Source organism: Equus caballus, chromosome 5, assembly GCF_041296265.1.
Source record: "Equus caballus isolate H_3958 breed thoroughbred chromosome 5, TB-T2T, whole genome shotgun sequence".
Taxonomy (NCBI): Eukaryota; Metazoa; Chordata; class Mammalia; order Perissodactyla; family Equidae; genus Equus; species Equus caballus.
The window spans coordinates 1,738,573-1,751,336 of NC_091688.1; the positions used below are offsets into that span (position 1 = coordinate 1,738,573).

At 54.6% G+C, this 12,764-nt stretch overlaps 1 protein-coding gene across 5 annotated transcripts in view; it reads left to right on the forward strand.

Moving 5' to 3' along the window:
- TMCC2 (transmembrane and coiled-coil domain family 2) overlaps positions 1 to 12,764 on the forward strand; it is a 35,932-nt gene that overhangs the window by 6,989 nt on the left and 16,179 nt on the right. For all 5 annotated transcript variants that reach the window (XM_070266543.1, XM_070266544.1, XM_023640390.2 and 2 more), the window contains one exon: positions 4,612 to 5,148. In XM_070266543.1, the coding sequence (XP_070122644.1) occupies positions 4,612 to 5,148 (537 nt within the window). The remainder of the gene's footprint in view (positions 1 to 4,611; positions 5,149 to 12,764) is intronic.

Sequence of the window (12,764 nt, forward strand, 5' to 3'; positions counted from 1 at the left end):
TAACAGTTTGAGAGAGCACTAGAAGCCATGTCACAAGGCAGGACGTGATTAATTGCAGGATGAGTGGTGCAGATAATGAGCTCGAGTGCAGAGCCACGTGGTGAGATCTGCAGACTGGTGTGGTCAGGGGGCTTTGCGCAGGGGGAGGCGGTGGAGGATGGGCGGGATGGGCGGGATGAGAAGACGCAGAGAGAGGGCACGGTGTGCAGGTAACTTTAATAAAAACGTTCCACGCTGGCATACGTCAGTTGGTTCTGCCTGAAGACCCAGTGGGCGCGGTCACCTTTCCCGACTTGCATGGGCTCCAGGCAGAATTGTCTAAGCAGGAAAGGAATTAAAATAAAATTGGGGATGGGGAAATCATTTGCCCCTGAGTTGAGATCTGTTTTTTAATGTCAGCTGTGATGCCAGGGAAGAAAAACATGATTCCAAAAATCTTTCATCGCTATGTTTCTAACAGAAGCCCCAAACAGGCCTGAAGAGTTGCGCTGTTCACTCCTCTCCATTATGTGGTCGTCAGCGCCAGACCTGGGGTGATGCTTCCTCTCGGCTCCAACTCAGGTTCCCCACCCAGAGCTTCTTAAGGACAACTGGAGACTTCCGCAGTCACTTTGTATCCCGAGAGTAGGACTCTGTGGGTTTTCACAGCGATTAGCTCTCTGATGCTGGCCCTGTTTCCATAGAGACCCTATAAATAGAGGCACGTTGGCGACCTAGGCTTGCTAAGGCTCACGGTGACCCAGTCACCCCACTGAACGCTCCCAGCCCAACCAGTGGTGGGCAGAGGGAGTGTGAGACCCAGGTGGGAGGAAGGGACGTGCAGTCGGCTGCCGGTACGATAATTAGCTGTGGGTTAGTGTGACTTTTTAAAATCCTTTCGGCTTTTCTGGGAGTTGTTAAAAACATGGGGACCTGTAGGAATTAGAAGCCGCTTTAGGCTATTTTTAACCAGATGGTGCCAAGACACTGTACCCTGGAGCGTTTTACTCGTGCAGCTGTGTTTGCAGATTTTGGAGCAGACTTCCCCTTCTGAGGACCCACACCCAGGGGGGAAAACGGAGGAAGCCCAGCTGTTCAGAGACCACAGGCTTCTCAGGAAGGAACCTTCGGAAACCATCTAGTCCACTCTTTCTTCCTGAGAGAAGGAGGGCGCCCAAAGAAAACGGGTCCTTCCTGCCCTCAAAGGCAGCTCCAGGCAGAGACGCAGACTCCCCTCGTTTGCCCCCCGGGTGTCGGCCCCTGACCCCCCCCCCCCTCCTTTCTGAGCGGCTCCTGCCTCCGGGCAGTTCTGGGACAGTTCTTGCTTATTCTTGTGGGTCAGGAGGGCTCTGCTTGGGTCCCACCTCTAACTCTGAGACATCTCCACTCTCTCTTCCTAACACATGGTTTCGTTTGGCCAGCAAAATGGTTTCTGGCAGCTGGGGAAAAGCAAAAGTCAGTGTGGAAAAGCAAGTGACATTTAGTAGCTGGAACCGGTTAGTCAGAGCAGGTGGCGCTTCCTGCTGCATTGGAGGCAGTTCCCTCAAGCTAGTCACCATGGCTTTCCTCGTTTTCCAGAACTTGTGGCTGGTTATGTGTATGTGATGAGGTTTTTTTTTCAATGCTTACCATGTGATGTCAAAACCCCTTAACCGTCTCCTCCTGGACACCACGTGCAGAAGCAACCTGGCTGCATGTCACCCTATTTTCTCGCCTGCACCTTGTAAGTAAGGAAGAACCCCTTCGTTTGGAGCAAGACGCCGCTCCCCCCATTATTCTTTGTCGTCTTTTTGGTCTTTCCCTCGTGCCTGCCGTAGACTGCAGCAGACTCAGAGCTGCTGGGGCAGAGGTTCTGCGGTCACTTGAGTCACCATCCCTGGCTTTCCTTCACCTGCAGGACAAATGGGGAGGTGGGAAATGAAGGCCCTTCTTGGTGGTTAAAGGTCTTGCCCAAGCCCCACAATGTGGCATGGGCAGATCCAACGCTATACCTCAGGGACCTAACGCCCCTTGGCCCAGGCATTTTTGTTTTGTTTTAATCCTGCCTTTGATAATGTTCTGGGACACACGTCAATACTGTATCTACTTGAGTCTTGGAATTAGTGTGTGAGCCAGTGAAGGTAAATTAGACTAGAAGTTGGGGGTTCATCTGTGTGACTTAGATGAGCCACTTAACTGTGCTGGGCCTCAGTTTCTTCATCTGCAAAATGGAGTCACTGATGCTTCATCTGTCCCACCCTCCCTCCTGAGGTTAGGCTGGCGTCAGGCTAGAAGGACAGCATAAATTGGAAAGTGCTTTGAATAATGCTGTTGTATAACATTAGAAACATTAGAAACAAACTGACCAAGGATTTTAGGCTCTAAGGCAATATGGCAGACAGTGATGGTTGCTGTCCACAGCACCCCGCCCGTTTCCCGGGGCTGAGGGAGGGGAAATGCCTGAGAGCTCCAGGACCTCCGGGGAAGGCTTGCGAAGGGTAGCTCTTTATCTGTGTGGATATGGAAGAGGGGCCACAGTGTAGGAGAAGCCAGGTTAGGAGAGGAGAAATCGGCCTGGAATAGGATGCTAGGAAGACAATTTGCAATATGGACTGTGACCATTTGGTAGAAGCAGCTGGGCAAATGCCAGAGCCAGCTGGCCCCTCCGCGATACCTGGAGGGAGGTCTGGTATCAGCTCGGGTCTGAGATTGTGTAACTTATTTGGTGTGTAAAATGGGTGATGTAAGGGTCCCACCTACTGTGAAGATTGTGAGGGAACTCCAGTGAGGTGAAAATGAAAATCCTAAACTTTTATACAAATGCAAGAAAGTACAGTAATATCCAGATGTAAGTGCGGCCGTCTACACAAACAGCGCTGAGGTGTGAGGTCACAGTAAGAGCGGGGCCAGCGAGTTCGGAAGACCTGAAGATGTGTTTTTCTTGGTTGCTGCAAGGGCTAAGTTTTCCGCTCTGTAAGTTTGTTTCTAGAAACAAAGGAACCCAGCACGTGTAATTTGGAATGTTTTTAAGTGGCTGAAGCTGCCTCATGAGTTTATGGGTGGTTCCCACGGGTGAAGACCCACTGTGGCGCACTGCGCCCCCCGCGCTGGGTTCTGAGCTTCCCTCCCCGGTCACAGAGTGTGGGTTCTCACCTGTCCTTCCAGGTCCCAGCCCTCCTCCCGCTGGCCCTGACACCTGCCTGGGGGCTCAGCCTGGCTGCATGCGCCCGCCCGCTGACCGAGGCAGCTGTCTGGATGGGGTCGCACGTGGTTCTGCCAAGCACGGGCAGGCCGGCCGCCCTTCTCTGAGCCGTCTTGCTTGGGGAGCCCGTGCAGAATCTCGGCAGCAGAGCTGAGGCGGGGGGCGGGGGGCTGGGGCTGGGGCAGCCTGGGCTCCAGGGCCTCCTCAGTCTGTTCCAATTTGAGGGGAAAGACGCCCGTGTGGGTAGCTGTTCTGACATCTATGCCAAAGAAGTGTTCACGTCTCTGCCTGCACTGCAGGGTGCACCCATGGAAGTAAAGTTTATTCATTTATTACGTTTACCAGTTTGTTATAAAGGGTACAGATGAACAGCCAGATAAAGAGGTACATAGGGCGAGGTCCAGAAGGGTCCTGAGTGCAGGAGCTTCTCTCCCGATGGAACTGGCGTTCACCATCCTCCTGTCACGTGGATGTCTCCATCAATCCGGAAGCTCCAGTAATGTTTATTTTATTGCCAACTCTATCAAGAATGTGATTGGCTACAAATATCAGAGTGTCATACTAGAGTTGTGTAGACACAGATAGGTTTCTTTCTTTCCTGCAGCAAGAATCCCAGGACATGCATTCACAACTGGTTTGGTGGCTTCACAGGGCCATCAGGTTCTCAGGCCTGTCCTGTGTTTGTAGGCCTTCGTCATCATGCCAGTCATCTTGTGGTTGCAAGATGGCTGCTGCATCTCCAGGCATTACCTCCACGTTCCAGATGGGGAGAAGTATGAAGGGCCAGTACCTTTATCAGGAAAGCAAGTGTTCCGAGAAACGCTCACTTTGCTTTTCATTGGCCAAAACTATACCATGTGGCTATTCTTAGCTGCAAGGGAGTCTGATGAAGCAAGAATTTTTAGCAAGGCTCATTAGGACCATGCAGTTTGGGTGGTAAGGAGGAAAGGGGAATAGATACTGGGTAGGCAATTAGCAGTGTCTGCTACAACAGTATAACCTGCATGTATGACCTGATTTTCCCAGGCAGTGAGGCATCTTTGGAAACGGGGGGGCCTTGTGGTCTGAAAGAGCCAGTGCAGCTTGAAGGGCCTGGGGGCAGGGGAGAATCAGTCCAGAGGGATGCAACCTCGCAAGCCGAGTGCTGCCAGGCCCCAGGCCCCAGCCTGGCCACAAGGATATCGTGACCAGTGACCTGAACCCCCTTGTTAATTGGGAATGTCCTGTGGGGCGCCACGGGGTGCATTTCTTTGGGAATGAAAAGAGTGGGTCTGGGCTGCCCCCTTCTGCAAGGTGACCTTTTAGGTATGACGGGCCATTCACGGGGATCATCCAGATTCAGACAGCTGCAGTGGCGGCACGGACCTCCCGAGAGCAGACCCCTCCCCCGCCCCCAGCAAGGGGCGTCTCAGAGCCCTCCACTCACCAGGCTCTTCATCTCTCCCCTTAAGAAAATCCAGCAGCTCTCGGAGGGCTCCATGTTTGGCCACGGCCTGAAGCACCTGTTCCACAGCCGCCGCCGGTCGCGGGAGAGGGAGTCCCAGACGTCTCAGGATTCCCAGCAGCAGCAGCAGCAGGGCCTGTCTGACCATGACTCCCCGGACGAGAAGGAGCGCTCCCCGGAGATGCACCGCGTCTCCTACGCCATGTCCCTGCACGACCTGCCCGCGCGGCCCACCGCCTTCAACCGCGTGCTGCAGCAGATCCGCTCCCGGCCCTCCATCAAGCGGGGCGCCAGCCTGCACAGCAGCAGCGGGGGCGGCAGCAGCGGGGGCGGCGGCCGGCGCACCAAGAGCGGCTCCCTGGAGCCCCAGCGTGGCAGCCCCCACCTGCTGCGCAAGGCCCCCCAGGACAGCAGCCTGGCCGCCATCCTGCACCAGCACCAGTGCCGCCCCCGCTCCTCCTCCACCACCGACACCGCCCTGCTGCTGGCTGATGGTGGCAACGTGTACCTCTTGGCCGAGGAGGCCGAGGGCGTTGGCGACAAGGTGAGACCGGGCAAGAGCAGGGCCTTCGGGGTGGGGGTGGGGGTGGGGGTGGGGGGGCTACTCAAGAGGCAAGAGCCGCCTGCTGAGGCATGTCTGGACCTGGGGAGCTGAGCTGGGGACCGTGCCTGGTGGGGGTGGACGCCCTGCCGCCTGCAGAGCTGTCTGCCTGGTTGAAGGCGTCAGAGATAGACTAAGCCAAAAGCAAGAGATGACCCCCAAATGGCTAATTTCTGTTTGTTTAGGAGTTTGTGTTTCAGAATTGTCTTTTGCTCAGGCTGATGTTGGTTTTGGTTTGTTTTCCTTAAACACACTATCAAGAGGCAGTGCCTACAGTAGTTAAGAGCACAGATTAGCACCAACCCTGGTTCTGCCACTTGGGCTGCATCAGTCACTTAAACCTCTTTGTACCTCAATTTCCCTGACTGAAAATGGCGATAATGGGCCAGCCCGGTGGTATAGCAGTTCAGTTCATGGGCTCTGCTTCGGGGAACCGGCGCCAGTTCGGATCCTGGGTGTGGACATACACACCACTTGTCAAGCCATGCAGCAGGCGTCCCACATATAAAGTAGAGGAAGATGGGCATGGATGTTAGCTCAGGGCCAGTCTTCCTCAGCAAAAAGAGGAGGATTGGTGGCGGATGTTAGTACAGGGCTAATTTTCCTCAAAAAAAAAAAAAAAAGAAAAAGAAAATGGCGATAATAATAGCAGAGTTGTAGGATTAAATGGGTTCGTATGTGTAAAGTACTTGGAATGGAGCCGGCACAGTATCGTTTTTGTTGTTACCAACAAAGGTAGGGGAGGGATCGTGGAGGGTTGTTTGGGGAGGAGAACATCTAGTTTGGTACTTCATGAATTTCTGTGTTCACTCTTTTATTCATGTAACAAGTATTTTTTGAATAATTGTTATGTGCTGTAAGAACCCACAAGCCAGAGGGGCAGGGAGACAGATGGGTGAATGGACAGAACAGGGTGAAAAGGCTGTGATAGAGGCTGTGGGGGCTTCGGGCGGGCGGGGGCAGTTGGTGAAGACTTTCTGGAGGAACCCATCGACTGAGTCTTGAAGAAGGAGTGCCCTTCAGCCAGGGAAGAGCTGAGAGGAGGGCAATGGCGAGCGAGGGTGCAGCATGTACAACAGCAAGTGAGCTGGTGCCAGGGGCTGTGAGGGGTTCATCGTGGTTCAAGCCTCCAGCACTTTTGAGGACTGACAGGTGGGCAGAGGCTTGATCACAGGGTAGGGTGAAGCTATCAAGGGGTGTTAGGCAGGAAACTGGGGAGAGGAGGTCCCTCTGGGTCTCAGTGTAGACAGTAGATTGGGAAAGGGGACAGGAGTGCAGTCCTGGAAAGTGTTTTTGGAGCTATTGCAGAAGTCCAGGCTGCAGTAGTGAGAAGGGAAAAGAGGAGACAAGTTCAGAAGACATTTGGGAGTTAGACTCCACAGTACCCGGTGAGAAAGTGGACATGCGAGACAAAGGCAGGGAAGGACTGAGGAGGATCCTAGGGTTTCTGCTGTAGCAGCTTCAGGGATGGGGTGTCCTCTAGTTGAGGAAGCACAGGAGGAGCGTGTTTTGGGAGGAAAGTGATGAGTTCAGTGTTGGATGTGTTGAGTTGCAAGTGTGTTTGGGAGCTGTCCAGCTGGGGAGCACCACCTGGCAGTCCGGTTCATGGGGGAGAAATGGGCAGGGTGGGTGCTCTGGAGTCAGCACTGAGCTTGAAGTCATGGGTATGGATGCGACCCTCAAAGGGCACATGTTGAGTGAGAAGGAGGCCAAGGACAGATCCGACATGTAGGCAACAGGGCAGCCAGATATGTGGGAGTGAACCTGGAGAGAGATGATGCCAAAGCAAAAGAAGAAAGGAGTTTGAAGAAGGAAGTACTCAACAGAGTGAGATGCGGCAGCAGTGCGCGGGCAGATGTGGGTTTGGAAATGTACGCGGGCAGTATCAAGCAGTACAGTCATTGATCCCTGGCAAGAAATCAGTCTCAGTGGATTGAGGAGATGGCGAGAGTGGAAGCAGCACCTGCCTCTTGTCTGGAGGAGAAGGGACAGTGGGGTCTGGTTGAGGCAGTCTGGGTTTTGTTGGTTTTTGAAAGATGGGTAGGGAGGGTTGCAGATCACATAGGGCCTGATAGGCCAGGAAAAGGGCTTTTGACTTTTTTCTGAGTGAGCTGGGAAGTCATTAGGCTTTGTACAGATGAGCGACACCTTTTAAGAAGGTCACTCTGGCTGCTGTGTGGAGGATAGGCTGGGAGCCGGCGGGGAGGGTGGGGTCCAGCTGGGAAGCTGTTGGGCCCTCCGGGGTGGGATGACCGTAGCCTGCCGTGGGGTAGGCGTGTGAAGGTGTGGAGAAGCAGCTGGGTGCTGGATTTGCCTCAGAGATTGAGCTACAAAGGTTTCAGATGGGTGTGGGGCATGATAGAAAGGGAGTGGGCAAGGAGGGCACACAGGTTTTTGGCCTGGCATGTGGAAAGAAGAAACTGCCATTAACTGAGTTGGGGAAAACAGCAAATGGAACCGATGTCTGGCAGGGGCTGTGGGGGGCCGAAATCAGAGCTAGGTTGTAGACATGTTATGTTTGAGATGACTATTAAACATCCACGTGGAAGTGCCAAATAAGCAGTCAGATGTATGAGTCTGGAGTCTTGGGGAGAGATCCAGGCTGGAGGCATACATTTGGGAGTTGTCAGCATGTAGATAGTATTTGAAAATGATGGCACTGGACCATTTGCAAGCACAGTTTCAACTGTGGAGAAGTCTGTTCCAAGAGTGAGATCTGGATGTGTCAGCTAAAAGGGTAACGTGCCTTGTGGAATGGAGCCCTAGAGGGGCCCAGTGGAATGAAGCAAGTTGTTCGGACATTAATGAGCAAGCGGTCTGCATGCAACTGCTGCCAGGCCCACCTCTCACTGCTGAGGCAGTGAATACATTTTAAAATGGAATTAGAAAAATCCTGCCAAGCAAGGGTCTCTGGTACTACAGCTATTTTACGGGGAGGGAGAACGTGAACCTTGTAGTCTCCAGCTGCCTGAGCAGACGGAGTGGGTGGGCAGTGGGCACCGGAGGAAGCTGGCAAAGGGTTGCTGATGTTTGCTGACTGGGGATGCGGGGGCCGGGGTCGGCCGGGGTGCGGGGCAGGGTGTAAGCCAGGGAGCTTCTCCAGGAGGCTTCTCCACGTGGCTGTGTTTGCTCTTCACACTACCCTGAGATATCCGGAGGGAAGCAGGGTTCTCTTCTTGCTGCAGTGGAAGGCCAGGCCTGGAGACTCTTGAGTGAGCTGACTAGGGGGCCGGTTGCCTGGGTTCAAGGTGGTAATGGGGGAAATGGTTGTTGCTATGACTGTTTTCCATCCTTATTTAAAACTTTCAGCTTTCCAAAGCTTTGTCTTATATATTGCCTGGTTAATCTTAACAACGCCCCTGTGGAGTTGCCAGGGTAGGTGTTATTGTCTCTGTTTTACAGATGAGTAGACTGAGGCCTGGAGCAATCAGAGGCTGCTTGCTTGAGGGCACCCAGCTAGTTCTTGGCAGAGAAGAGACCGGACCCCGTGTTTCCAGCGTGTCCACAAGACCAAATTGAGCTCTGCAGGCACTAAATCCCCGGGGATCGCTTTAGGCAATATCCACAGGGCGCAGGCATGCCTCAGCCCAGGAGGGGCTCATCTCTTGGTTTCCATTTGCCCTTTAGTGATCAGCTTTCTGGACCTGGAGCTGTCCCTCCAGGGACGGACGTGGCCCTGGGGGTCTTGAGGGGTGCTTCCACATCCCGAGGAAAGGGGTCTTCCAGTTGTCAGAAGCCCTGCCCTGTCAGCTGACTTCCCCAGACCCAGAGACCAGTGGTTGGTGTGAGAAGCTGTGGTGGTTCCACCCCCGTCTCTGGGCATGAATAGACGGTATTCTTCTCTCTCTAGTAAACAGGGCCCCACATGCTCTCTGTGAGCTCCCTGGTGATTACTAGCATCTATTTTTAATTCATAAGCCTCCTCCACCACCCACACCCCTTGCCATTGTTTAGAACTCACCAGCTGGCTTTCGGACCAGAGCCGGCCCTGTGGGGGTTGAGTTACTGAAACACCCTGGAGGCAGCTAAAGTTCCCGGGCTGTCCTAGAGAGGCTCAGCCCAGCCCCACCCTAAGAAAGTAGGGGACCTGGCACCCTAAGGAGAGTAGGGGTGCATCAGAGGGACAGATAGGGGCTCCTGGTCCCAGGAAGCAGCTCAGCCGTGGTGATGGAGTTTGGCTGTCATTTGTTCCCTCCAGATCCAGTTAGCTGTCATCGGGGTTGTGCCTTAAATGATTTCCCTTTAAAACAAACACAAATTGCTGTCTCAGACTCGCCATTCTGCTTTCTACTATTTGTGTGACACTGAGCAAGGTAGCTGTTCTCTCCGTCTTATGTCTATAAAGTGGAGAGAAATTGTCGTCATTCGTTGGTGCCCTGGGGCGTTGGTAGGTGAATGGAGAATGCAGGCGATGTCGGGGTTCTCCGTCTGTGTATGGACTTAACCTCTGGGACCCCTGGGCCCTGGAGGCTGCCGCAGGAACCACGGGTGGTACGTGCAGAGCAGTGGAGTTGGGCTCCCTGGTCCCTGGGCATGTGGGTCTCCACGCTCTTTTTTGCTGAGCGGCAGTTCCTAGAATGTGTGTACTCTCGGGAAAGTGGGCTAACTCTTCCTCCTGCCTTCGTTGCCCGCCCCCAGACTTTATGGGAGTGGTTGAGCCCCTGCAGGGGTCCCATGCTGGGACCCCTTTCCGCCATTTCTTCCATGTCTAGCTTGGTCATTGCTTCCCTCTCAGCCTGTTCAAAACCTCTCTCCAGCTGTCCCTACGTTCCTCTCACCCCTTCTGGGTTTGTGCAGGGTGCACTCAGCTAGAGGGTCTGGGGAGAGGAATGGCGCAAGTGTGCTGGCTTTATAGCCGGCTCTGCCGGGCTGGCCCCTGGCCTTGCCCTGGCCGCCCCTTCTCCTGTATGTAGTGTGGCTGGTCCCCTCTGAGGACCAGGAGTAGGGTGGGGCGGGAGCCGGGAGCTCACAGAGGGCACCTGGCAGCCCCAGAGACCAGCACGGAGGTGCTCAGCGGCAGGACGACAGGCCAGCCTGCTGCTCTCTGGCTTTGAGGGCACACAGGGTGGGAGAGGGGGCCAAGGTCTCTCCAGTCGTGTTGCGGGGTGTGGTGGGAGGGTGGAGAGATGACGCCGTGACTGGATGCTTCCCTGTGGCCTCATGGAGGCGTTATCTCCAGGCCCCAGACAGAGAAGGCAGTGGTGTTCTGCCATCACCTGAACCAGATCAGACCTGGGACAGCCTCTTCCCTCGGTACTCCTCCACAGATTTATCCAACAACAAGATTCCTTCTCTGCCCTTGCGTAAATAAGCACCCCTGTTTACTTCGAGGGGTGAGAGTGAGGGCCGCTCTTGACTCCAGGCCCTTGCCAAGAAGACAGCTCTTGGCTGGCGCCAAGGGGCCCTGGTTTATGTGTGTCTGGGAGCCTGCTGGTTCAGAGGTGGGTGGGGTCAGCTCGTTGAGAGTTTTCACACGTGTCCCCTGGGCATCTGGGGGAGGCCAGTCAGTTCATCTGTGGGGCCTCCTGATGTGTCTGGGCTTGGAGGCCAGGTTACATGGGAGGCCGAAGGGGCTCTGCTCCAGGGTCCAGCTGGGTCCCCTGGTCTGTCCACACAAATACATCCACCTTCAGAGCTGTGTGATGCTCCGCCTGTCCTGTCACCTCTGGACACGCTTGGGTCTGTGCCTGTCTGAATGCACCCCCAGTTCCTGGGGGGGACAGCTGCCTTCTCTGTTCCCCTCCTGCACCCATCTCGTCCCGTCTTCCCTTCTCTCTTCCTCTGCATGGAAAGGCCCCTCAGGCAGAGGGAGAGCCGGAAGCAGGCAGCCGCACGGCCTCCCGAGACTGTGCCTATGCTGCTAGCTGCTTGCCAGGCCCAGGCAGGGCGACTCTGCAGTTGCCATGAACGCTCGCTCCCTGTCCCAGCAGTCCAAGCCCCTATTGCCCTGGGGCCTTCAGGCCCCGCCATAGCCGTGTGTCTTGTGGTACCTGGGAGTCAAGAAGTTCTTCCTCTAGTCTGATTTGAGTTCCTCATGTTCAGGTGAAGCTCCTTGCCTTTTAGGAATCCTCTCTGATCAGGAGGGGGCCAAAAAGTGAGGACTCTGCCCCTTACCCAAAGCTCTGACACCAGAGACCGTAAGCAGCAGCCCCCTCCTGACTTTAGAGTGGAGTTGTGGGCTCAGTTAGCTGCCCCATCAGGCCACTGGCCTCCAGAGTTAGCCTTTATTCGTTTTCCCCGCAGACATCCATGACTTTCTTTCTAGATAGTAAGTTCCCAGTGCTCTCCAGATTAGCTCTGGCATCTGGGAGTACAGACTTTCCCAGGTGCAAGGGGCGAAGTTAGATAGCGTCCAAGGTTCCTGGCAAGACCTGATGTTGTACATTCTTAATCTGCTGGTCTCTAAGCTCGGGCCACAACCTTGAGGGAGTCTCTGGGGCTCTATGCAGCCCCTAGGCGCTGAGATGATGCCAGCCCAGACACAGGCGGGAGATGCCAGTCAGGTCCCCAGCCTTCTCCCTCAGGGTCCTCAGCCTCGGCCTCAGCTCCCTCGGACACCTCAGCAGAAGGTGTGCCAACGTTTGGGTGTCAGCCCCCCATGCCAGAGCCAATAACAATCAGCACCAAGAGGAGCTCTGTGTCATCCAGTTCCAGACGGCAAGGAGCCGGCGCTATATGTGGGAATGGGTCATGGGAGCTGGCACAGGTCTCCCCAGCCACCAGGCACATTCCTCCCTGGACCCAACACATCCCTGAGATGTGAAATGTGACCCTGGTCCCCTCTGGTGCCAGATGAGGCAATGGAAATACAGTATCATTAACCTGATCTGTGCTTCTGCCTCTTTTTTCTTTTTGTAGGCACAGTTTGGGCTTTCTCTGTTTATACCCCATGGGGCGGAGGGCTCTGAAATAGAAGCAATGATGAATGCACATGCCCCATTGCGTTCTTTCTAGGTTCCTGGGGAACCAAGGGCTCTCCTGCCCTGCAGTGGGGGGCTGGAGGCAGTGAGTGAAGTCTCTGGGAACAGTAGCCTTCTCTGACCTCCCTTCCCTCTCCAGTGACAGGTGCTGGGGTTTTGCAAGCAGCTTGTCTAACTGTTCTTGGTCCCCGGCCCCTGTTCCCCACATCCTCCAGGTGCTGACTCAGATGCCCCTGCTGTGTTTGTCTCTTTGACTTTCCCCAAATCCTGGATTTAGGGAGTTCTTACTGCATCCTTTTCCACCTCTCCAGATACCCCACCACTGGATAGCCAGTATTCATATCTACTGAATAATTCAGCATTCTCAGCCAAAGCTAAATCAGATCCAGAATGATACTGTGACCAGGAGGCCTCCTTTGGGTAGCTGGAAAGGTGAACCCTGCCCTGGAAAGACAGGTGCTATGTAATAGTAACTGCATTATATAAGGTTTCTTCATTGCCTGAGAAGGCAGCTTCAGACCCAAATATGATCTGGGCCCCATGCCTGTCTACAGACTCCTTAGGGGCTCAGCAGCATCATGGACATGCCCCCAGGCCTTGTCGGTCACGTCCCTTTGACATGTCCCTTGGAGCTTTCCT